General features: G+C 37.9%; 1 protein-coding gene across 4 annotated transcripts in view; it reads left to right on the top strand.

The window, feature by feature from the left end:
- MAP3K5 (mitogen-activated protein kinase kinase kinase 5) overlaps window positions 1–26,938 on the top strand; it is a 205,864-nt gene that overhangs the window by 77,356 nt on the left and 101,570 nt on the right. For all 4 annotated transcript variants that reach the window (XM_042987198.1, XM_042987196.1, XM_042987199.1 and 1 more), the window contains exons 3-7: window positions 1,750–1,773; window positions 7,489–7,682; window positions 8,407–8,575; window positions 9,754–9,860; window positions 12,979–13,149. In XM_042987198.1, the coding sequence (XP_042843132.1) occupies window positions 1,750–1,773; window positions 7,489–7,682; window positions 8,407–8,575; window positions 9,754–9,860; window positions 12,979–13,149 (665 nt within the window). The remainder of the gene's footprint in view (window positions 1–1,749; window positions 1,774–7,488; window positions 7,683–8,406; window positions 8,576–9,753; window positions 9,861–12,978; window positions 13,150–26,938) is intronic.

The following is a 26,938-nucleotide window of genomic DNA, read 5'->3' as shown; positions in this document are numbered from 1 at the left end:
CATTATATGGAGTTACCATCATTTATTTAACCAGATTCTAATTGGTAGACATTGGTGTTGTGCCCAGCCTTTGCTCTTACAGTGTCCCAATGTATGCTGATACTTCTTTATGTATATCGCTCACCTTAAAAAACATGCTGACTGCCAGTTGTTCAGAAAGCACTTTATTGTGGCATTCAAGGCCTTCTTTAGTAAGGCCCCAAATAACTTTCTCATATTATTGGTACATGCCAAAGTGAACTTTTCTTCTTAGTCCAGTGATCAAATTCAAGATCTTTTTCAAATACCTCTTTAACTCTCTTCTCTATACTTCCTCAAATGAACTGTCTTCTCCAGCCCCCAGTCATCATTTGTGTCATTCCCTAAAAAGGTCTTTGCTGTTCCTGGTCCTCTAACTTGGATCCCTACCTTCCTGCTTTGCCTTTGAAAGTTGTCTTGTCCTCTTTGACTCATCTTGAGTTCCACCTTCTCTGCTGATCTTCCCAGACTTCCTCACATCTTAGGAACATCTTCTTTCCCTTTGAAATGTAAGCCCTTGCTGTAGCATTGCTCTTTAGACCTAGTATGTGTGTACATACACTCATGTGCACCCAGGCATGTGATGTTTCTTTTTAAATGTGTACGTGTCCTCTTTGTCCTCCCCCCCTTTTTTGACCCACAAGATTGTGAAGTATTGAAGGGCTTATTTAGATTTTATATACACAGCTTTATGGCTTTCAAAATTACCCACTACAGTTCCTTCCTCTGTAGATTTTTATTTACTCATCTGTTATCCTTAAACGTTCAAAAATCTTACGTACTGCTCTAAGTCAAAATCCTTGTCAGTTCCCTCTTTGCCCCCACGTTGATCCTGGGATGAAGAAGGATAGCTGGTCGGCTGGGACTTGAATAGCTCCTCTGCTCCTTTCTTACCTCACCAGATCTGGCTCTTCTTCTTAGCCAGATGGACCCACCCTTGAGGCTCCACAAAAGCCTCACATTCTCTGTTTCCATGACAACATACATGCCATCATTTCCAAAATTCTGTCCCATTTCTCTTTCTAAATCATGATTCCCCAACCTCGGTGAAGCCTTTATGCCATAGGCTTTTCTGGATTATCTCTTCCATGTCTCTAGGCATTTAAACAACTGGAACTAATGATCATGAGAGCTTGCATTATCAACAGCTTTCTATGCACCTGACACAGGATAGCTACGTTATTTACACGATCTCACTCCTCACAGCCTAGAGGACAGAGATGCTGCCTGCAGTGTATTTTTTGCACTACACTTTTTATTGAACAATATGTAAGTTGTATCTGTGACTGTTCATTGTCAGATGTCCTCATCTATATGTGGGTTTAGCCACTCTGATAAGTGGCCAATACCCTTTATTTCCCAAGAGCCAGCATCTGCATGGTCCCCTCCCAGGGTGTAAGTGAGGTTGTACATAGGGAAAGTGAACTCCTTTTAACCTTTCCCCAGAGAGATCGTGGCTGATAATTCACACGTGTTCTGCAAGAATGATTTTTAGATTATTCAGTTTTTGGATTTTACATATTTGTACTGTTTCCTTTAAACCATTGGCAACACCTTTGTGTTCTCTCGTTTCCATCAGATTATAAGTCTTTCAGATACAGAAACATATGGTATACTTCCTGAAATTTCTAATTGCTAATAAAATTGTTTATACAAATACATCAAATAGTTAATTATCAAATTAATTTTGTATTAACGTCTGCTTTATTTTTTTCTTTTCTTATTTTTTAGGAAATCATTTGCCAGAAGAATACTGTGAGTATTTTCCCTAACTCTTCCAGAAATTTTTTATCATTTCTGTTCTATCAACTAATCTCTGGTTGTTTTTTTTAATCTCCACAAATTATTAACTTCTATCTCTGTTTTTCCTCTTTAGAGTTTCTGAGGTATCAATATAAATATGGTTATTTTATCTAAATATTTCTTTACGGTGAAAATTTATAAATGGTGGGAGATGATGCTGACACCCGTTTGTTTTTGTTTTGTTTTGTTTAAGTTTATTTATTTGAGAGAAAGAGAGTGCGCACATGCATATAAGCGCAGGGAAGGGGCAGAGAGAGAGAGAGAAAGAGAGAATCCCAAGCAGGCTCTGCTTTGTCAGCACAGAGCCTGACGTGGGGCTCGATCCCACAAACCGTGAAATCGTGGCCCCAGCTGAGATCAAGAGCCAGAGGCTTAACTGAGTCACCCAGGTACCCTAATGCCTGTTTTTTTTTTAGCATATATACTTATATTTTGGGGAAAAAAATGTTTCCATAGTATATCCAGTTTTCTAGCATATATACGCACGAGTACATATATGTGTCTGTGTGTCTACATATGTTTATATATACACATATATAGATGTCTGTATCTGTGTATAAATTATATAACACAAATTATAAGTACAGATATACATATATATATATATATATATATATATATATATACACACACACACATACATATATAGATACATGTCAGTCTATTATCTGTTTATCTATACAGGTTGATTCAAGTTCCTGAGTCTAGCCTGCCTTTGAGACCACACTACAGAATTCCTACTTTCCACGCAGTACTAAACAAGAGTTAAAAAGTGATAAAAGTAAATTTCAAATTTTAAAAGTGCATGAAGAAAATTTATATATATTAGGGAATCGGCCTTGATAGGCTAGTGGTTGTATTTTTCATTTAGAAAATAAGCCAGCATTTAAAAACCTTAAAGAATGTATCTCTACAAATTAGATTGGAAATAATACCCTACATAAAGATCTGCACGTGATTTAAGATGATAAGATTAAAAGTACAAGTGGTAGTTTGTCCTTCCATCTGAAAGTTTAAAACTTACTGTTAAGATTGCACCAAGTCAGAGGCTCATTGCAACATAATGTCATTATGCACTTTTATTCTTCACATCTGGACAGGAAATGAGCAATTATTGCTTCAGGCATCTGTTTAGCAGAGCAGTTTTATTAAACAAATATTGATCATGTATTGTGTGCCAGGCTTTGAGCCTCGTGCCACGGGGATTCACTGTGGAGACTGAAAGTGGAAGCAAGCAGATTCAAAACTGCTCCGTGAGACAGCAAATGACAAGTGCCAGAGTCTAGCTGGGGGAGAAGGTCAGGACACAAATAAGCAAAGACACAAATTAGAAAATTAACGTAGGGAGGGGCGCCTGGGTGGCTCAGTCGGTTAAGCGTCCGACTTTCGGTTTCCACTCAGATCATCATCTTTCAACTTCGTGGGTTCAAGCCCTGCATCAGGCTCTATGCTGGCAGCATGGAGCCTGCTTGAGATTCTCTGTATTCCTCTCTCTGTGCCCCTCCCCAACTCATGCTGTCTCTGTCTCTCTCAAAATAAAACAAATAAGCATAAGAATTTTAAGAAAAGAAAGAAAGGAAAGAAAATTAATGCAAGGCAATGTGAAGAGTGGGTGGCCGTGTATCAAGTGGTCAGAGAGGTCTTTCAGAGGAGGTAGCATTTACAAAGACCTAAATGGTAGGAAATTGCTAACCACGCCCACTGATGGGTCAGACATGTGGAGAAGCAGGCTTGCAAGGTGACTGGAATATTGCACGTTATGATCTGGTCACCTGTTGACCTGAGTAAGCAGCGGGGTTTCAGCTACTGGGTGTCCTTATCAAAAGTCGAGTATTTTGAGCATATATTTTGATATGTTTGAATGCTTCGGTTCACCTTTATGCAGCTTTCAAAAATTGAAAAACAGAATCAGTATGGTTTTTTTTAAGTGAAGATAATAGAATAGGACTAGATTTTGAACTGCAGGTTTTTATAGCCCTGAGCACAGGCACGGGCCAGAGAGATTGCTGTTGTCATTTTATGATCATGCCTTAGTGCTTTGAAGTTTAAGGAAATGTGGTCTTTCTTTTTCAAGAAGCAGGTCTAAATATTTTAGAATTGGTACCTTATTAATAAGGCAGTTGTTGTGCCTGAGATGTCTGTTCTTGATCACATAGTGTTTTCCTTTTTAATTTGCTTTGGATTATCAGTTATTTGAAACTCTGGGTGAAATAGCAATCTGTAAACAGAAATTGCAACGATAACGTTTCTAAGTTTTAAGTGAGCCATCCCGGGGAAAAAAATGTTCCCATATTATTAGTTTTCATCATTTTGAAAAAAAAAAAAGTGCTTTTCTCTGCAGTTGGTTGGTATCTTTTAAAGAAACAGTGTTACAACCAAACCTCACACTTTGCCCCCACTGCAGGCTCACTGCGCTGTGTCTTAGTTCAGGCCTGGTAGCATCTATGTGCCTCCTGCAGCTTCTCACCCTCCACTTTGTTTGGACACCAACAATGGGGAATGAAAAAAATATGTATTTATTGCCTTCGAAACATAGGGAAGAGACTCCAGAAAGTGCAGTGAGGCCAGGAACTTAGGAAAACCTTGGCGTGCTGGTTATTTTCAACAAGGATTCTGAAGCCTTACTCCACGGGGTTTGAAGAAGACAGTCGCAAGAGTACATTTTTCTCTGCTGTTTGCAAGACTCTCTTTTTACTTTCTTCACCCCTGCAGTGGTGATGCACACCCAGATGTCTGAGAGTCATCCTCTCCCAGGATTGTTTTACGCAGACGCTTTATTCCCCAGTGCCCAGTGTTTCAATAGTTCTGTATGCTGTTTCATGTCTTGTACACAAATACATGTGGTATTAAGGCTTCTGAGGATACAGAACTTGGTGCAGCAGCAGCAGCAGCAGAATATTTTGAAATGCTAACAGTGTTTTTCTGGCTTACTGGCTTTTCATCTATTCTAATTTTTGACTTGGAAGATTCAGAGCATTTCTTTTTAAATTTTGAGTTATAGAACTTATCTAAAACAGGAATATTTGATTCTGTTGCCCTTTTATAACCCACTCATAGTTACAGCTCTAGAAACCTTGGGGAGCAACCTCTTGGTACACTTGCCTTTCTTTTCTGCTTAGGCAGTGGATCTGGTGAAAAGGCTCACGTTGGTGGATATGCTGTAGGATCTCAGAAACATTTAAAAAAATTTTTTAATGTTTTATTTATTTTTGAGACAAAGCATGAGCAAGGGAGGGGCAGAGAGATAGGGAGACACAGATTCCAAAGCCGGCTGTGGGCTCTGAGCTTTCAGCACAGCACAGAGCCCGACGTGGGGCTCGAACCCACAAATCATGAGATCATGACCTGAGCCGAAGTCAGATGCTTAACCGACTGAGCCACCCAGGTGCCACTCAGAAACATTTTAGAAACAGGATATGTTTATTTTTCTTCTTCCTGACTAGTCTTCCAAATTATTGTTCCGTGAAGGAGAACTTAAGAAAGGAACAATTTAATGAACTTAATTTAAAAATCAAATCTCCACCTCTGGAAGTTCTTCTCATACTTTAAGTGGAAGTCAGGTCCTGTTTCAGCTCAACACTACCAGACGTACAACAGGTGCCTCAAAGAATATGTTCGTAAAGAATTCAGTCTGGCTGGAAGAGCATTTGTCACTTCTCGTCTGTTTGCTGTGAAGCTATGGCTTGGCTCATTCAGGGTTCCATGAAAGTGACCTGAGGCAAAGCGTTGGTGCGTCAGCATGCAGGGGCCACTCAGGAGGATGCAGAACCCTCTAACGATTATGGCATAACCTCCAGAGAAGTCTCTAGGCTAGAGTCCCAAACACATCACAGACCAGCTGCATGACCTCCACAAGCCTAATCTGAATCCTCCTATAAAACAGGGATGATAGCACCTTCTTCAGTGGGTTGTTGGGAGCGTGTATGACCTCTCTTGGCATGTGCAAGTGGTGAGTCATTGTTTGCTCTCGTTTGTTTAGTTGTAAGGGTAAGAGAAGTGATGTGTTGTTCCCCGTAATACTGAAATGGCTAGGATCTGGCAATCTGGGCTCTCTGTGCTCCCTAGAACGGTGATGGGGTTTCCCACATAGCTCATTCTACTTCTCTTTTCTCTGCCTTTTTCTTTTTCTCTGTCTGTGGCTTTTCTCTTAGAGGTCTCTCATGTTGCCTTAGATTGAACCACACCAAATACTTCCCAGGTCTGTACTTTTGTTGGAAACTCTTGGACATTCCAATCATGTATTTCCAACTATCTTCTGGACATTCTCACTTTAGGGGTTCAGCTCCCCTGAAATCATAGCCTTCCTCATAGTGAACATTTCACCCTTCCCACCCCAAATCAGATACCAAACTCTTGAAGTGCCTCTCACATATTACCTGGAAGTCAGGTTCTGTTTGTGATTTATTACCTGATCTATATAACAAGTACCCCTGACTATAATATATTCATAAATAATTCAGTCTGATTGATGTTGTTGTTAATGATACCACTCTTTTTAGGTAGCCCCATTTAAGACTGTGATTATGTTTTCTTTCTTGCTCTGAATCTGTCCATGATTCCCCCTGCCCAGCACAGACAGTTTAAAACCCTTAGCTCTGCATTCTCTCCCTTCTCTGAGCTCTAAGATCTGGTCAGACTTGCTTACTGAGGGGTGTCCAGTCCAATTTCTCCTTTATTCTACTTTTGTTCGTGCTAGTGTTCCCTCACTTGACGTCATTGGGAATCAATAGAAGGTCGGGATGAGTGAGTGGAGAGTGGCATGGGCTGAGGCCGGAGAGAGAAGCAGGATTTGTATCATCAGGCCCCTGTAGGCCACAAGGACATGCCTTATCCTCATCCCACTGCCTTTCGCAGTGAGGGAAGTGATCTGATACAGGTTGTTAAAAGATCACTTTGATGGCTGGGTAGACAAGAGATTGGAGGACGAGAGTGAAAGCAGGGAGACCACCTAAAAGCCAGTGACAATGGCTCAGGCCAGGTATGTTGGTCACATGACCTGCCACGCAGGCAGAGAAGATGGAGGGAAATGGACAAATATGAGATCCATTCTGGAGGCAGAGTAGACTGGACTCTGATAGGATATGGGTGGTGAAGGAAATGGAAGTGTCAAGGAAAACTTCTGGGTCTCTAGTTGTAGTAACAGAGAGGCTAACGGAGCCGTGACTGTGACCGAGCAGACTGGAGGGAGCAGCTTTGTTCTGACATCACTCAACAGCCTAGCCTGTCAGGTGGGCAGCCCTTAACGTTAGCTCTTATTCTTGTCGTGTATTTACACTATGTCTCTGTGATTAAATTTTAAGCTCTCCAGAGGCTGAAGGCTGTGTTTTAAACTACTCTATTTTTCCTGCAGCATATATCACAAATGCCTTAGCCATGAGACATGGTGAATAAATATTTAACTGATTGATGGAAGCTGTGCCATACTGTTTTTTTGTGAGGTGTTTTTTTTTTTTTTTTGCATCATCTGTAAGCCCTAATTATTTAAAGTAAGCAATTAAAGAAATTGGAGGGAATTTCCATTTTCATAGGTCATAAATAAGAAATGAGGTTTGCTGTTTCGCTTCATATTCAGGATTGCTGTTGAAAATGACTCACTGCTCTTGGGATTTCCTGAGTGTGGGGTCTCCAGGCCACCTCACCACCTCCCGGCCTCTCCTCTTTCCACAGATGTGCACTGGGAACTACACATTCGTTCCTTACATGATCACTCCGCATAATAAAGTCTACTGCTGCGATAGCAGCTTCATGAAGGGGTTGACAGAGCTCATGCAACCGAACTTCGAGCTGCTTCTTGGACCCATTTGCTTACCTCTTGTGGACCGTTTCATTCAACTTCTGAAGGTGGCACAAGCAAGTTCCAGGTAAGGTGGAACAATGCCGCCTGATGATGATAATGGAGTGCTGTGCATCTTATCAGAGGTTTCTTAGAGATGGCACACAGCCAAGAACCGGGAACATAAAAGTATGGTATCCTCCAAGTAGGTAAAAATAGATGCCACATAGTTCACTTTATTCACAGAACAACTGGAGATCAGAAAGGAAGAAAAAAAAGACTGCTAACTACATTATAGTAATGGTAGAGATATATATTCAAAGTAAGTATAGAAACACCATCAGAATAAACGTCCCGGGAACTTTTCGTATAAGAGCAAGAACTCTGCCAAAATTGCTGGCAGCATTATTATATTTTAGTTAAGAACAATCACTTATGTTAATAAATGATGATGCTGAGTCAGAAAGTAAACGCCGTATTATGACCAAATCTTAGGCACGCCTGACTTATTTGGAACAATTCCTATTCCAAACGGTAAAATGAAAACGTTTTGGCATTTCTAGAGGTACATGTCAGGTTCTTGGAAAATTCGTTAAAATGCAGTATCTTTACCTAATTTTTTCTGAAGCAAAGCTAAAAGGAATAAAGGACTCCCAGATTCTTAATAATGCGCAATCTCTGAGGTGTTCATTCTGCGTACCTTGTGAACTAAAAGCTACCAGTGCTGCAAATTTTGTTTCCTTATACAATCATTGCTTTTAATTGAAATCCTTTCTCGTATTAACTCTTTGAAATGTGTGTTTTCCCACCAGCCAGTATTTCCGGGAATCTATACTCAATGATATCAGGAAAGCTCGTAATTTATACACTGGTAAAGAATTGGCAGCTGAATTGGCAAGAATTCGGCAGCGAGTAGATAATATTGAAGTCTTGACAGCAGATATTGTCATAAACCTGTTACTTTCCTACAGAGATATCCAGGTGAGAAGATGCTTAAAGTAAAATCTTCATCATGTAGCCTGTTGGAGGAATAAGGGAGAGTTAACATCGGATTTCAGTGAGCTAAGAGGTTATTCATGTCACTACATGTAATTTTTTGTTGATTTTTCTAAGCTTCCATCCTGAGAATCTATGATAAGTAAAAAAAAAACTCCTATGAGTTTCCTGTCTGTGGGATGTGTAATGAGGTACTTGTATGGTAAAGGTCTTTTTCCTCCAGAAGAACAAAAAGAAAAGTTTGCGTGCATAGCTAATCTGTGGACGATCTATTCAGACACACCCATCAGCCAATATTGTGAAAACTTTGTTTTAGCAAAAGCAGAAATGTGGGGGGCTTTCTGGTGATATCTCTTACTCCTTGAAATCATGTGGCTTAAAATTAATAGTGCTAGATCTGACTAGCTGGAAGCAAGACATATGCAACTGATTAATTATTAAAATAACCTTTAAAATATATCATGTAAAACACACCAACATACCATTTAGTTTTATTGATAGGTCTTATAATTTTTTAATATGGTACATAGAATGAAATCCTCTCGGAGTTGGGGATTTGCTATTAGATTTTTTATAGTAAAATGCAAGTGACTTCTGGTTTCTTATTCCTAGGCTTTCAGGCCCAAGTAAAGCTTCATGAAGACAACAGAGATTCACATACATGTAGAGGTGTGGTACTTAGGGTCCCAAGACTAGGATAGCTTGACACAATATCATCTTGTTACATGTGACAGAAGCTCAGTCAGTTGCTCCATGTCCTGGATGTTTTGAAAATTATTTCTAAAAAAAAAAAAATTATTTCTTTGAAAGTAATTGATGAGACACTGTATACCAGGAATCTGGCTCCATGGAGAAGTAAGCCATCCATAGTTAGACAGTATAGTATTGTCATTCTAGATGATTTATTGTTTGGGGAGGGGGGGCGTCAGATGTGGTAACTGTATTTTAATGTTTTTATCTATATAATCAAATTTCTTATTTAAGAAAAAAAAGTTTCTTTATGGTTCTAGATTCTTTTTGGTTCTTGATTCCAGATTCCTCTGGATTTTAGTTTTCTTTTTAACACCCTTCTCGGATTCACATATCTCATTGTCAAAAAGCATTTCATTGTCAGAACTTTCTCCTAATAGTTGAATTCTGTGTTACTCTCCTCTTGTTTAAAGGACTATGATTCTATTGTGAAGCTGGTAGAGACGTTAGAAAAGCTGCCAACCTTTGATTTGGCTTCCCATCACCATGTGAAGTTTCATTATGCATTTGCACTGAATAGGTAAGAAAAAAACCTTTCTGTCCACAAAGTGCTAACATCCTGTTTTATAACCTGCGTATTCTTCCTAGGGTATGTTTTCACCACAGCATTGCAGCCACTCCCTATTAGAATGTAATATTAATATTTCTACTTCAACCGTATGAAGTATAAGAAGCATATGCATTTTGATTTTTAATTTTTTTGTCCCTCACAGTTTGTATATGTAAATTCTTAAAATTCTTTTTCTTCTCTGTCAGAGTTTGTATTTACTATTTATACTTGGTCAGAATCTTTTTCAATTGCATGAACATGATGTTATTATTCTTAGGCAGATATCCTCAACACCACATGGTTATTCACTTAAAAATTTACTAGGTTCGTACCCTATGACCCAGCAATAGCACTGCTAGGAATTTACCCAAGGGATACAGGAGTGCTGATGCATAGGGGCACTTGTACCCCAATGTTCATAGCAGCACTTTCAACAATACCCAAATTATGGAAAGAGCCTAAATGTCCATCAACTGATGAATGGATAAAGAAGATGTGGTTTATACATACAATGGGATACTACTTGGCAATGAGAAAGAATGAAATATGGCCTTTTGTAGCCACGTGGATGAACTGGAGAGTGTTGTGCTAAGTGAAATAAGTCACACAGAGAAAGACAGATACCATATGTTCTCACTCTTATGTGGATCCTGAGAAACTTAACAGAAACCCATGGGGGAGGGGAAGGGGGAAAAAAAAAGAGGTTAGAGTGGGAGAAAGCCAAAGCATAAGAGACTCTTAAAAACTGAGAACAAACTGAGAGCTGATGGGGGGGTGGGAGGGAGGGGAGGGTGGGCGATGGGTATTGAGGAGGGCACCTTTTGGGATGAGCACTGGGTGTTGTATGGAAACCAATTTGACAATAAATTTCATATATTGAAAAAAAAATTTACTAGGTTAGGGTAAGGGCATTTATGTCTAGGTCAACATATTGCTAACCAAAGAATATTTTCGTTTTCACTCCTTTGAACACAATTATTATCAAAACTCCATTGACCACATTTTAGGACATGTATCCATGAGTCCGCTAACACAGTGTGAACACTCCTACTTCCAGTCCTGCCTCTGTGCCTTCTGTCCACATCGTGGCACACACCTCAGTGCCACTTTCTACAGTTACCAGGGAGGCCATCCATGCTCTGGCCACGGAGAAGCCCAAAGCACTGAACTGTCCAAAGCCTGTTAGTTGTGCTGTTCTCTTCCATGATAGCAAGTTGAATATGCATGTGGTTACTACAACTGAAGAGAATGAGAAAAAGAAAAAGGAGGGACATTACATCTCCAGAGCACTTGTCATGTGTCACTTAAGGCTTATTTTATAGATGAGGAAACTGAAGCTGGGAAGAGTTGAATGGCCCATAGTTAACAAGCATAAAACCGAGGCTCAAACCGAGATCTAGTGATTCTGATGTCTGTGTTCTTCATCACTGGATTCTCCTGTCTCTGTCTACAGAGAAAAATGTCTGCATGCTATTTAGCCACAGATAGTTCCTTTCTTTCTTCATCTGCCCAAACTGTAGAACTTGCTATCTTTATCAGTAAATGTGGAATGAAAGTAGATTTCATTTCCCCATTTATTAAACATCTATTTCTTTGGCTTTGACAGAGTGAGTGAGATGAGACCTCCAGAGATTACCAGCTCCAGCTGGCTCTCAAATGAATCTTTTTTGAAAGATGGAATGGAATATGTTCTATTTTTAAATGTAAAATGGGACTCCATAAGAGCCTCTTATATTTTTCTTCATTTGTGTTTTAATTTTGCCTTTCCTAAAATACAATATAATGAATTGATAAGCATATTTTTTGAAGTGTTATTATAAACTCAAGGTATTTAGGACAAAGTAAAAAAAAAAGCAATTCATAGACAGATCTATTTAAAGTCATAATGGAGAATAGAAATAACTTTTTTATAGCAGCTTTATTGAAAGATAATTCATGTATCATACAATTGACCTCTTTCAGGTGTACAATTCAGTGGTTTTTAATATAGTAACAGAATTGTATGACCATCAACACAATAAATTTTATGATTTTTTTATGTCCCCCCAAAGAAACCCCCTACCCATTAGCAGTCACTCTCCCTTTCCCCCTGAAAATCTCCCAGACCTAGGCAATCACTAATCCACTTTTAGTCTCCAGATTTGCCTATTCTGAACATTTCATGTAAATGGAATTATATTATTTGTAATCTTTTGTAACTAGCTTCTTTTACTTAGCATAATGTTTTCAAGGTCCAAGAATAATTTTTAAGAGGATTTTTATCTGGTTTTTGAGAATAGTCTGCACATACTTGCTATTTTATTTTTTTAATGTTTACTTATTTATTTTGGGAGACAGAGTGAGAGAGAGAGAGCGTGTATGCACACAAGTGGGGGAGGGGCAGAGAGACAGAGAGAGCGGAATCCCAAGCAGACTGCACACTGTCAGCACAGAGTGCCACGCAAGGCTTGATCTCACGAACTGTGAGATCATGACTTAAGCCAAAATGGAGAGTCAGAGGCTTAAGTGACTGAGTTCCCCAGATGCCCCATACACTTGCTATTTTGAAATAAGCTACATAAACATCTTCCTTAGATGATCAACTGGTGATACAAAGACATCAGGCAACTCTTGGGTTAAAGTCAGTTTGTTGGTGTTGTCTGTGAATGAGTTTGCACAGTGTTTTGGAGCAAAAGCCGTTGAAACCTAGAGTCAGGGTTTGGGCTGGGTTTGGATTACTTGACTGTCCCTTTTAAGGGCACAGACCATTCCTAATCTCACTCCACACCCTTGAACCTGTGGATCATAAACGTATGTTCTACGAAATTAGAGGGACTCTAGATAAGTAAGTGCAAATCCATCACCAGGATCCGGAAAGGAGCACAGAAGTGACCCGTGTTAGACCCAGTAGACGTGTGATAGGATGAAAAAGACAAAAAGACTTAGGACAGAGGTTTACAGGTGACTCTCAAAATCTCCTTGTTGCTTTTATCCTGCCAAACTTCACTATTGTGAACCAATACATCAAATAGAATTTTAAAAATGTAATTACCCTGCATTGCTCCTATAATCTATATCGAAACGGTGATGTTTTCTTTCCCTACCGTAGGAGAAATCTCCCTGGAGACAGAGCAAAAGCTCTTGATATTATGATTCCCCTGGTGCAAAGTGAAGGGCAAGTTGCTTCAGATATGTATTGCCTAGTGGGCCGAATCTACAAAGATATGTTTTTGGACTCTAATTTCCTGGACACTGAAAGTAGAGACTATGGAGCTTCTTGGTAAGTATATAGGATAAAGTAATTACTTGATAAATCCATGACATGAAAAAAATGGTTTGCAAATGAGGGTGTTATCCTTTAGATTGTATATTATGAAGTAAAGCGTAGAATTTATAGCTTCAGTGAAGACTTTTGATGAAATTCATTTAATATGGTAGAATAAATTGGGGTAAACTGGATGAGAAGATAATTTGAGAAAATAAAATTTTATGAAGATATTTTAATATGCAGTATAATAAGCATCATTTTGTAGAAGATTTATAAAAGTTTATAGAAAGACATGAAAGAATACTACAATGAATGAAAAAATATACAAAATTTGTGGGTGTGAAGAATTGACATTTTAAAGATGTTAACCCTCCCGAGCAGGGCTTTACTGGGATTTGGCAAATTGATTCTAAAATTTATTTGAAAAAATAAAGGGCCGAGAATAAGCAAAGCAATATTGGAGAACAAAGTGGAAAGACTTGCTCTACCAGATAGCAAGACCTACTATAAAGATGTAATAATTAAGATATCACAGTATGAGTGTAGACGTGGACAAACACTGAAACAGAAGAGAGAGCCCGGAACAAGCTAAGATATGTACGAGCCTAGATTTATGACAGCAAACTTCATGAACCAGAGTGGAAATGGTGGACTCTTCAAAAATGGTGCAGGGAACACTTGTTCATCTGCTTGTAAAAATAAAATAAAATTGGATTTCTACTTTAAGTCATGCACAAGAAATGGAATCCAAGTAAATTAAAGACCAAAATATTTTTAAATACTTTAGAAAAATACTTTTAGAATAAAATACACAAGCCGGATTGATGACATTGGGATAGGAAAGAATTTCTTAAATGAAGCTTGAAAATACCATTAATCATAAAAAGAAAAGATTGGGAAATGCGAGTGCATCGAAATTTGCTTCTGCTCATCAAGGCTTTGGCTTCTGGAAATGGCAGAGTGGGTTCTGTTGCACTGGTACTCCTGCCAATAACAATTATAAACATTGGAAAATAAGAAGGAAAAAAGTTTGAAAGTACTGGAGAGTGACTAAAAGGAGTCAGAAACTGGAGAGGTTTTGATTCTTGGATAAAGGGTACCACATTGGGTAAGATCCATATTTAAATGATTTTTTCCCTTGGGGGCATTCCCTGATCTGCAGGGCCCAGGACAGATAGAACTCAAGAAGAAGATCACACTCTTAATGACCAGAGGAGTCAGTTTGAGGCTGCCAGAGTGCCTGGATATTGAGTGAGATACCCCTTAAATGCCACAGAGAGAAAGCCCCAAAATCTTTATACAAACTTCAGTTCCATTCTCAGCTGATCCCTGACACGTGCATGTGTGAGGTAAAACTCAAAGAAGGCCATGTGGAAAATGGCAGCTAGAAGTCTTTTTTTTTTTTTTTAATTTTTTTAATGTTTATTTTTGAGAGAGAGAGAGAGACAGACAGACAGACAGAGTTGGGGAGGGGCAGAGAGAGAGGGAGACACAGAATCTGAGGCAGGCTCCAGGCCCTGAGCTGTCAGCACAGAGCCCAACGTGGGGCTCGAACTCGTGAACCGTGAGATCATGACCTGAACTGAAGTCGGACATTTAGCTGAAGTCAGATGCTTAACCACCTGAGCCACCCAGGCCCCTTCTGCTAGAAGTCTTAAAGAGCTGGACAGAAATTTCAGCAGCTGCCTAATGCAATAGAGATAGACTTTGGATTTTGAACCTGAAGTTAGAGGGGCTTCATAAACAGTCCAAGCTTTCCACTGAAACTCCAAAAAGGCCAAGCCTTAGCAATAAAAAAACTACATCTCAAGACTAAGGAAGTACACTAAAAATTAAGAGCAAATCCAAGATAGAGCCACCCTAATAAAACCTAAAACGAAGCTTCCACTTGATCAAGGTAAACTACCAAGAATTTATTTGCCTGTTATAACAAGACTGAATATTCTTAAGAGGAATATAACAGAATCCAAACTGTACAACATATCATCCGAAATGTCTAGTACACCATTAGAAATTACTAGATTTATAAAGAAATAGTTAAGTGTGACAATATCAAGGGTTGTCAAGGATGTTAGAAGAATGGGAGTCTCTCCTGGTTGTGGTAGAAATTTTTATGACCACTTAGAGATTTTGGTATTATCAAGGAAAGTTGACAGCTAGCCTACCCTGGATACAGCAGATCTATCTCTAGTTATACACTCTAGAGAAATTCTTGAAGTTCCTCTGTATAAACTTAGGACATGCAAAAAAAAAATGAGCAAAAAAAAAGTTGAGCAAAATGAACAAATGGCAGAATGATACATGGACGACAGTATCATTTATGGAAGCTTTAAAAACAATTATACACATCTAATAAAAGTATACATGCATGAATGCACATCATAACTTCCCAGTTCAGTGTAATGGATACCAGTGGGGGTGAAGGAGCAGAAGGGAGTAAGTCACATGTAGCTGCAAGAATATTTAAAACCTTTAATTTCTTGGGGAGCCTGGGTGGCTCAGTCGGTTGAGTGTCTGACTTTGGCTCAGGTCATGATCTCACGGTTCGTGAGTTCAAGCCCCACTCGAATTATTAATATATAATTCTATTTATATATCTAGATAGATAGATAGATGATAGATAGATAGATAGATAGATAGATAGATAGATAGATAGATAAAAGGGGGTTGACTTAAATCAGGAGCTCCACAATGATAGCCATACAACATTTTAAGTTGTAAAACAGAAATCTTAACTTTACAAAATCTTCTATCGCTTTAGGAGTTTAACCAGGGACTGAAACTGAGATAATGGGTTATAACCAAGGAGGAAAAGTTGGGGGCAATGATTTCCTAGATCCTTATGGAGAGTTTTGGTTTGGACTTTTAAATTTGTATTATAAATTTTTAGTATAATCCAGAAAGTTTTACAGTTTCTTTTAACCCAGGTTTTTTTTTTTCCTGCTGTTACAAAAGAGGAATGTACCTATGCAGCCTTACTGTTACCAGAAGATGTACACTTTAAAATAATTCTTACTTGTAGAACAATTAGAATCTGATATTTGGAAGCATTGTGCCGGTATAAATCTTTGATACAGTAGTGTTAATAAAATCTAATCTTTAAAAGCCTAATTTTCATGGTCAGTGAATTCAAATAGAAAACATCTTCTGTGAAGTTAGTGTGTATCATGCACAGAAATAAAAGTGTTTCCCCATTTGAAAATCAAACAGTTTAGACTACCAAGAACTTTCAAGGTGACATAAAGTTCAGTTAAAGGAACAGAGGGGGGGGGGTTTGTTTTTGTTTTTTTTTCTGGTTGTGTTTTTGTTTTAACTTTCTATAGTTCCAGATTCTGGCTCCATTTAGCTGAGGACTATTAACTTTATCTCAAAAGAGCTTTGTGTTCAAGGTCTTTAGGTGAAATTGAAGATGTCAGAATTTTTATGGTTTCATTTTAAGCTGTCCGTTAATTTTCTAGTAAGAACAGGGAAGGAAGGCTGTTAGAGCTCAAAGCCTTTTAATGGGAGGATCCCTAGGAGTTGATCTTGTGAGTGTCACTCACGGACTTATTTAGTATTGAAAGAATGTCACTTTCACCATAGATTACCTATCCTTAACCTGCCATTACTCATGTATATCCGTATACCCATTTGCCATTTGTCCTAAGGGTTGCTAAGAAGTTCCCCCACCCTTTTTAAATAGGTGTTTTTTCACACCCTCACACTTGTAAAGCTTCTTTGGTATTTCTTAATGTTTTGATCAACTCCCACAGTGCTGCAAACACACTCATTTGTGTTGGTGGGTTGGCATGGTCCGAACCTCCCTTTCTGTTAGAGCTGAGAAGTGAAAAGCACATTGTCAAGCAGCTGACACAAGAGGGTGTCCCTGAGGTTATTAGACATCCTGCCAGATTTAGTCAGAATTATGTATGTCCTGAGTCATGGGTCTCAAAGGGATATTTCAACTGACTTTTTCTGAGCCATCATCCTCTCTGGGTTTTTACTTGTCAAATGCTGGTGTTGGGATAAGGAGTGGGATGTCATGGCAGGTAGTTAGTCCCTCAGGCCTCTTTCCATGGACATTTTCCATGTCCTGAGTCATTTTCTTTTGGCTTGCAGAGACAGTGATGTACTGACCACAGAAAATTTAAGGAGAAGAACTTTTAACTCAGTAGTACAAGAGCCCCAAGCAGTTGTGATTTCAGTGGCTCATCCAGCTCTTTCTTGCAGTTCCCCATTTTACCGTCTTTAATGAGTTCGATGTTCTCCATATCAGAGGGAGAAAGTCTTGCCTTTCTCTGAGCACTGTATCTGCTACGGGCATTGTAGCAAGGCACCATTTTACATCTAGGCAAGTCTATTTTCTGAGAGCTTTACTTGGGGGTTTGGAATGCAAAGATAGGAAATAAGAAAAAAGTTTATGGTTTAGATTTTTTTTAAGTTTGCTGAGTTGCGATATGTTGTTAGAATATATATATATATTTTTCTTCTGTTAGAACATACTTTGGCTGTTAAATCTTATCTGGGACAGGGGCCGAGTGGTTTGAATGAACACATCCTGCTGATTTAAGTATAAAAAAAGAGTAGTTCTCTGACATTTGATGTTTTTCATTGTCACTTCCTTAGTTATTTTTGTCCATTGAAGCTCTTGTGGATGGCCAAAACCATGCTATTTTTTTATACTTAAATTTCTTTAATCCCAGTTAAGGCATGAAAAATGCCCTTTTGACCTTAACATAATTGAACTGAGTTTAGCTTTTAGTCATTAAGAGGTTGCAGCTTTTCATCATAGCTGTTCAATGTAAGGTTAAATATAAGTTAGAGAGAGCGGTGATGGTGTCTGTCACAGGAGCTGGTTAGATGTTTGGGGCTGTTAGAGGATATAGCACAAGATGAGAGAGTGGTGCTGGGCACATACCAAGCTTTCAGTGTAGGAAAAACTGTGACCTAAAAGCCTAGACTCACATCCTAAAAAAAGGCAACAGTTTCTGAAATGATAACTTAACTGGAATGACCCAAGGAAATACTATGGACTGTGACTTGGAGAACCATGGAAAATCCATTGGAAAGATTATCTCCATGATTCCTTTGCTAACCTAATCTAACAAAGAAATAACCATGAAATAGTGATGCTGAATTCACATGCAGAGTGGCTTACTTAGAACATTTTGTTACACGTAGTATTTGTTCAATAGTGGAAATAATTATCCCTTAACTTTAGAGTTGACACAAGGTTTTCGTATATGCTGTTCACTGTTGCAGACTTACAAGTACCTTGTAAAAGCTGACATTTTTCCTCGCATTTTACAATGTTTGATGTCCTGTTATTAATACAATTTCAAATCTAATTTTTCAGATTCAGTGTTGTTTTTACTACATCCTAATGGCTCTCTTTCCTAGAATTTCCAGGAACAGACATTTCCAGAAACATCTATACTATTCTGTTGAAGAGGACCTTTGGGAAACTGATGTGAAATAAATGTTGAGTCAATACTTGGAAACTGTGATCTTAGGCAAGAGAACCTTAAGAAAATTCCATTTTCTTACTTGAAAAAAATACTACTACTTACCTAGGGGAATTAGAATACTCTTAGAGTCTTATAAGTAGCAAAATACCTTACTCCACTGAGCTTCAACAGTAAGAAAATATGTTTTCTAAAACATGAAGTCCAGAAACAGGGTTGGGTCTGGAGTAGGTTGAGTCGGCAGCCTAACAGTGTCAGCCCAGGTCTGTTCCCTCATTACTGCTGTGGGTGGCTCTGCCCTCAGGCTGGCTTTTAGGATGGTAAAGTGGCTGTGGCCATTCCAGGCATCAATCCAAATTAGCCTCACCAAGGTCTGGAGAGGAAAGGAGGCCATCTTTTTCTGTCTCTTTTTCTTAGAACTGGGCAAACACACTCATAAAAACCTACCCCAGACTTTCCTTACATTTCTTTATGCTTCTGGTATTTCATCGTCAACCCAAGTCACTGGCAAGGAGGATGGGATTGTTACAACTACACCTGGCTTAGACTTATCATTTTAGGAGGAATAAATACTCTGGTGAGAATTGAGTGAAGCAACATATGTTAAAGTCCTGGAATGTAGTAGGCATTTTGTGTTCTATCTTTAGTATATAATATGTGACGATATTTTGTGTTTCTTCATATACTGACATGAACACAAACTAGATTAAATTTCCCTTTTCCTGAAATATCCCTGAAAGTTTTCTTTCTCTTCTTTGTGGATCTAGCTGAACATTTAGCTGATGAGGGAAAAGTTACAGAGTCTGTATACCTTTTACAGGGGCTTTATTTGAATGTCACGCACCACAGCCATTGTGGGGTCACGCGGAATAGGAGTAGACAATGCTTGTTTGAAATCGTATTTGGTTTTAGACATGATGGTATTCTCATTCTTAAGGGGAAATATGAAGTCATTTCACAACTTCGAAAGGAAATCAGGTGCCCGTACCGTATTAGTGTAATCATGTCTTTCCTCTTGTAAAGCCAAAAAAAGATCCATACCCAGGAAATTAAAATCATTAAGCCTGTTTTTAGCATTAATGTGTTCATTTCTCCATAGTAACTTGTGAAAGAACAGACAGCCTTACCTTATCAACTAATTTTCTTTTACGTCAGTGGCAGTGCTATTCAAACAGTAATGTGTGCCTAATAACTACTTAGTTTTTACATTATTAATGGGGTTGGCTTTACTTTGGGAGAGTTTTGTAACAACCAGTCAACACACAAATAAAGACTAATGCCTATTTTCCGTTTTCCAGATTCGCCCTTTTTCCTTTTCCTTGGCTTCAAGATATCTTTCTGTGTGTTATCTCTATTTCCACTATCGTCTATACCCCCCAGAGTTTTATCTTACCACCATTCCACTGACATCATTTTTGTTCAGTCCTTTATTGTGTATATTAGGTGAGTTTCCAAATTTTAGATGATTTTTATTTTTAGAACACAGAGCCTGAAAAGTTTGTAGTAACTCAGCATGACACTCAGCTCACTGATATCCAGATGTAGTTGGCTCCCGAGGGACCAACAGTTCCAGGATGCCTTGGAGACCTGGATAAAATGCACGGTGTGCCCACAGTTGCTTTGTAAACAAGCAGCCTCATAAATTGGTTGCATGCCTTGACCTTGGTTTAATGCCACTCTCAGCAAACGATAGATTGCATGAACCTGTGTTATGGCCTGACCAAGTCAGAATCCAAGAGTGGTAATACTCAGTATGTCACTGTAGGGTTTCCTAATTGGCAGCTATGAGTATTGAGCACCTAAGGAGGGCAACTATGGCTTGCTTTATGTAACTCAGAGGGATGAGTGAGAAAACTAGATGTTTGCCAGGCATTTTGCTCAAAAGGAGGGAGAATATGGAAGAGTAGGGGTGATTTCACTTAGTGAATTTAAGTAATTGTTTCCAAGCCTGGCTGAACATCATAATCATTTGGGGAGTTTTTCAACAATGTGGATGGAGTTCTTTGCCCCTAGAGATTCTGCTTAGTGAATCCACTTTATTGAATAGAAAACCACAATTGATAATATGCTTATGTTCTTCTTATTAGAGATTTAGGTTTTCCCCATATTTTGCCATCATTCCCTTCCTCCTAAATCTTTACTGTTCTTCATATCCTCAAAGATTAAGTTCAAATCCCTGACCCCACCCTAACCTGCCCTTCAGAGCTTTCCTAACGTATCTCTTCCCATCTTCCCGACCTTCTTAGGATATGGGTTTTACATTTTAATTTGAGAGAATTGGCAGTTATTGGAAGGATAAGTTTAGATTGGCCATAAACATATGAAAACTGTTCATTCTCAAGAGCAATCAAATAAGTACCCATTACAATCCTAAACTATGGTTTCTTTTTACCCATTGGCAAAGATGAAAAGAGGTGAGAATACTTTATTTTGGCATGAATGCAATGGGAAGGTCTCTCTCCTACACTCCTCTTAAGAAAGTGAATTGGTAAGACCTTTCTGGAAAGCAGTTTGGCATTATGTATCAAGAGCCTTGAAATAGTTCATGTTCCTTAATCCAGTTATGTCCTTTTCTTAATCCTAAAGAAACAGCAGATATGGAAATAAAGATGTGTTTACAACAATGTTCACTACACTGAATTTTATGGCAACAAAAAATTGGAAGGAACCTAAATGTCCAACAGTAGGGAAAATGTTAAGCAAAGGATAACCTCCCCATATGATGGAATATCATTCATTCAAAATTGTGGGGATAGAGTTCAGTGGTAAAAATATACGTAACATAAAACTTACCATTTTAACCATTTTTAAGTGTACAGTTCAGTGGCATAAATTACAATCACACTGTTGTGCAACTATCATCACTATCCATCCACGACTCTTCTCATCTTACAAAACTTACAAAACTCAAGCCCTGTACCCATTAGACAACTTCCCATTTTCCTCTCCTCCCAGCCCCTGATAACCACCATTTTATGTTCTATCTCTATTAATTTGAGCAGGTATTTCCTATAGGTGGAATCATATGGTAGTTATCTTTTTTGCAACTGGCTTATTTCACTTAACGTAACATTCTCAGTGGTCCATCCATGTTGTAACATGTCACAATTTCCTTTTTTAAGGCTGAATAATACTCTATTTTATGTATATACCATTTGATGTTTAACCATTCATCTGTCGATGACTTCTGTGTTGTTTCCACCTTTTTGGCTGTTGTGAATAATGCTGCTATGAACATTGGTGTACAAATATCTGACTCCCTTGCTTTCAATTCCTTTTGGTATATACCCAGAAGAAAATGGTGGTTTTTTTAAAAAATATTTGATACTAACATGTATTATGCTATCCAATCAAAATTTAAAAAACAGTGTAAAATTAACATGATTCTCTCTCTGTCTCTGTCTCTGTCTCTGTCTCTCTCTCTCTCTCTCTGGGTTTTTTGTTTTTTTTGTTTTTTTTTTGGAAAAAAGTATGAGACTAGTAAAAGGACTGGAAGAAGATGGTTAGAATTTTGGGTTATTTATTTTTTTCTAACTTTCCTGTTATAAAAAGGATTATATACAAATAAGTAGTTTGAGATGAAGAGAGGGTTTCCCCCGCTCTACAGATCAAATTGACACAGTGATTTGGCACTAGTTTTCTTCTGCTGCTGTCCTGCTTTGTCTGTGAATTATTTTATCAGTGATAATTTAAGAAATATCCCTAGAGATGCAAAGCACCATGAATTCTAATTTAATTACTTGTGTGTCTCACAGAAAGAATCACAGCAGTTATATCACAAGGAAGGAAAAATGACAGCTAAATAGAAAGAACTTGACTTGAGCTCAATTTCTGCTTTGATGGAAAGTAGATTCTCTTTAGCTAGAATAATGAATTCAAGAATATTTCCTTTATTCTTGACTTTGTTGAACATCTCAGTGCAGAGGCAAAAAAAAATGAACTGTCTTTGTTATATAAAGACTTCATCACTCACTTTATAATCAAGTACTTGCCTCTTTCAGAACGAGCTTGCAATCAGGTGACAAATAAAATTGCTAATAATAAAGCAGCCTTGAACAAAAATCTATTGCTTTGGAAGCTTGACTAAGAAGTTTGCATCTTTTCAATATAATAATGAAGAATGCAAATTATTTACTTTTTTCCAATAAATATTTCAGTACTAAAATAGAAAAAAGTCAACAATAGTGGATGTAACTTCATACAGTTACTCGAATGTAGTCACCAGAATTCTCTTAAGATGTGAATATCTGGTTTCATCATTAAGATTTCTTTCTTTCATAAAGTCTTCTTTAATTAGCTTACTCACCTCTATCCATTTTATTTCTCTATCTTTAGAGATAGTTTTACACTACCAGTCATTGCTTATAGATTTCTTTGTGTAAGGACTAACATTGTTCATGTTCATTTATCCTCTTGCTAGTTAAACGATGATGTTTTCCATAACATGAAACTTCTTCTTTGGTGCATTTTTATGGGCACATTCAGTATTGCCATATGAGTTCTTTTAAAAATATTAGCCTCTAGTCTAATAATATTGATCAAATATATCTTGTGACAAACACCATTCTTTCGAGGAGTATAGCAATACCTGTTTCTGTTGTATATAGAATACAAACTTCATTCTTAATAATATAAGCAATTATTCCTGCTTTTATTTCTCATAATTTTTCCTGTTTAACCCAACTCCCTTTTACTAAAAAACAAAAAAAAAAAACCAGAAAGTAATGAAAAAGGACTAAAAAAAAATTGTTTTTAACGCACACCAAAGGGTAGGCAGGATGATACAGAAAAGAGGGCTCATGTTTGGAATCGAGCAGAATTGGGTGAAGTTCCCACTCTCCCACTTCTAATGTGCATGACTTAATATTTCCATGCTTCAGTGTCCTGATCAGTAAACTTGAGATAATCCACTCTACCTTAAAGAGTTTTCATAATTAGGAATATTATGCTTGAAGTGTCTAGTGCAATGCCTATTCCTAGTAGTTGCTTAGTAATGAGAGGCAGCTATCATTATTGTTTCTGTTTTGTATTGTTACTATTTGGTATTAATCACAGCTTTCCTTAGTGGAGAATATAATTTGTGTTGTATTTTTGTTAGAAATACACTATCCCTCTTCTTAGGAAGGTGACACATCCCACCTGTGACACCAGGTTTGGGTGTATTTCTTGGTCGATGCTCATTATCAGCAGAAGCTTTAAAAGCCCCGTTGTGATTGTGCCATGTGTATTTTTCCTTGGTCATTTTCTGGAGAAAACTACTCCTCCAGGTTGAGTCCCAGAAAGAGAACAATGTGGAGCAAAGCTGAGCCAACCAACATAGAAATGTGGCATGAATAGGCATTGCCAGCTGCTGGGATTTGCAGTTGTTTGGTACCGTGACACACTTACCCTAAAACAACTGATACATCACCTGCAGCTAAAATGGATAGTTTCATTCTTTTAACATCTATATGTTAACATTTCTATTTTAATGTTATTTTAGCATTTATATCTTAACATTAATTTATCAAGTTTGAGTCTTAAAAAAACAATGACATGATAAAATGTGTTTAGAAAATTAGCACCAAGGAACTAGAAAATCAAATATGCCAGTAATCAGGATCAACATGCTTGGTATAACTGACCTCCAAGCCAATAGGCATTTTAGTAGCAGCATGGAAAAAGAATCATATGCTACTTCTTCAGAAGAAACTGTGCTATCCCTAGCAATAAATAATTTCTCACATAAGACTCTCAGTAGGCCATAGTGAAAGCTATGTAAACAATATCCTCAATATTTTTATTTAATAGTGAATTCCAACAACATTAAAATGTAATGTGGTGCAAGTGATATGCAATCCACTAATTTAATGTGGTCTAAGGATATAGCTTTCTGGTCATATGCCTTTTATCAAAATTAGGGTTTAGACTACTCGAGAAAGTGAGATTATTTGAATCTCCTGTGAACTGCTATATTCATCACTTGTCTCAGCCTGGTTCGTGGTAAGGAGTGGATGCTGATTTTCTTCATTCAGCAAGCATTTCATATTTACCTGCAATGTGTTAGGCATCCCATTGATTCAGGGATTGGAAATTCAGTGGCCAACAAGACTGATGATGAGGTCCCTGCTCTTATGGAGTGTGCACTCTGCTGAGGAAGATAGGTGATAAAAGAAAAGTAATTTCAGATTATTATAAATTCTGTAATAGATACAGAACTATACACAGATTACATTTTTTTCTTAAGTCATATTACTTAGTGGTTTTCAAGAAAATTTTCCATTTCACCTAGGTTGCCACATTTATTGGCATAAAGTTGTTCCTAATATCCTTTTGCTTTCTTCTTAATGCTCATAGGATCTATACTGACGTCCTCCTGTTTGATCCTGATAGTGTAGCATAACAGTAATTTGTATTCTCTCTCTCTTGTTGTCTGATGAACAGTCTGCCTTGGAGTTGATCAATTTTATTAATCTTCTCATAGAACGAACTTTTGGCACTGTTGATTTTCTTTATTGCACTTTTTATGTCATTAATTTCTGCTCCTTCCTTCTACTTTGTTTGGGAATAATATGCTGTTATTTTTCTAGATGGAAGCTTACAGCATTGATTTCTCAACCTTGCTCTTTTTCCAACATATGCATTTAAAGGTATAAATTATTCTGCCTCCCAGAAATTTTGATATATTGAACTTTCAATACTGTTCAGCTCAAAATATCTTTTCATTTTCAGCATGATTTCTCTTTGGCCCCTAGGTTACTCAGAAGAAGGTTGCCCAATACCCAAACGTATCTTTCTTTCTTGCTCACGAGTTTAATTCCATTGTGGTGAGAGAACACACTCTGCATTATTTCAATTCTTTGAAATTTGTTGAGAAGTGCCTTATGGTCCAGGATATGGTCCACTGTTGTTGGGTGTAGTGTTCTACATAAGCCATTTAGATTAACTTAGTTAATCTTGTTATTCAAGTCTTCCATATCCTCATTGATATTTTTTGTCTGCTTATTTGATCACTGAGAGAAGGGTTTTAAAATCTCCAGCTATGGATGTAGATTTGTCTGATTTTTAGTTTTGCCCAGTTTTGCTTTATGCATTTTGAAGCCATGTTAATAGGTATGTTTGGGATTATACATTTTTCTGTTGAATTTACTCTTTTATCATTATGTAACATCCCTCTTTACATCATGTAATAAATTTTGCTTTAAATTCAGTTTTATCTGATACTAATAAATAATCACAACAGATTTCATTGGGTTAATATATGAGTGATATATCTTTATGCATCATTTGACTTTCAGCTTAACTGTGTCCTTATATTTAAAGTGTGTCTCTTAAATGTATGTAATATAATTCTTCCTTTCTTTCTTTCTTTCTTTCTTTCTTTTTAAATTTTTTTTTAATGTTTATTTTAGAGAAACAGAGACAGTGCAAGTGGGGGAGGGGCAGAGAGAGAGGGAGACACAGAATCCAAAGCAGGCTCCAGTCTCTGAGCTGGCAGCACAGAGCCTGACACGGGGCTCAAACCCACGAACCATGAGATCATGACCTGAGCTGAAGTTGGACACTCAACCCACCGAGCCACTCAGGCACCCCATCCATCCATCCATCTATCTTCTTTCTTTCTTTCTTTCTTTCTTTCTTTCTTTCTTTCTTTCTTTCTTTCTTTCTTTCTTTCTCTTCCTTCCTTCCTTCCTTCCTTCCTTCCTTCCTTCCTTCCTCTCTCCCTCCTCCCTTCCTTCTTCCCTTCTATCCTTCCTTCCTCTCTTCCTCCCTTCCTCCCTCCCTCCCTCCCTCCTTTCTTGCTTTCTTATTGTTATGCAATCTAACTTGACAGATCTCTTATTTGTAGTATTCAGGTCATTTTTATTTACTGTGATAACTGGTATTTGCAGCTATGTTACCATCTTGGTATTTATTTTCTCTTTCATTTTTGTTTGTTCTTTTAGTCTTCCATACCCTCCTTACTTTCTATTAATTTGGTATTATATTTTATCCTCTATTAGCTCTTTACTAATACTTTTTATAATATTATTTTAGTAGTTTCCTAGGGATTGCCATCTACATCCTTGACTTTTCTAGTCTACCTTAAATTTATACTTTACCACATCCTGAGCAAGGAAAGAAACTTAGGGGAGTTTAAATATTCAACAGTTTTTAATTTTTTTTTTTTTCAACGTTTTTTATTTATTTTTGGGACAGAGAGAGACAGAGCATGAACGGGGGAGGGGCAGAGAGAGAGGGAGACACAGAATCGGAAACAGGCTCCAGGCTCCGAGCCATCAGCCCAGAGCCTGACGCGGGGCTCGAACTCACGGACCGCGAGATCGCGACCTGGCTGAAGTCGGACGCTTAACCGACTGCGCCACCCAGGCGCCCCT

The sequence above is a fragment of the Panthera tigris genome, chromosome B2, assembly GCF_018350195.1.
Source record: "Panthera tigris isolate Pti1 chromosome B2, P.tigris_Pti1_mat1.1, whole genome shotgun sequence".
Classification (NCBI taxonomy): Eukaryota; Metazoa; Chordata; class Mammalia; order Carnivora; family Felidae; genus Panthera; species Panthera tigris.
Note: the sequence above shows the minus strand (reverse complement) of the source record. Positions and strands in the feature narration are given on the sequence as shown.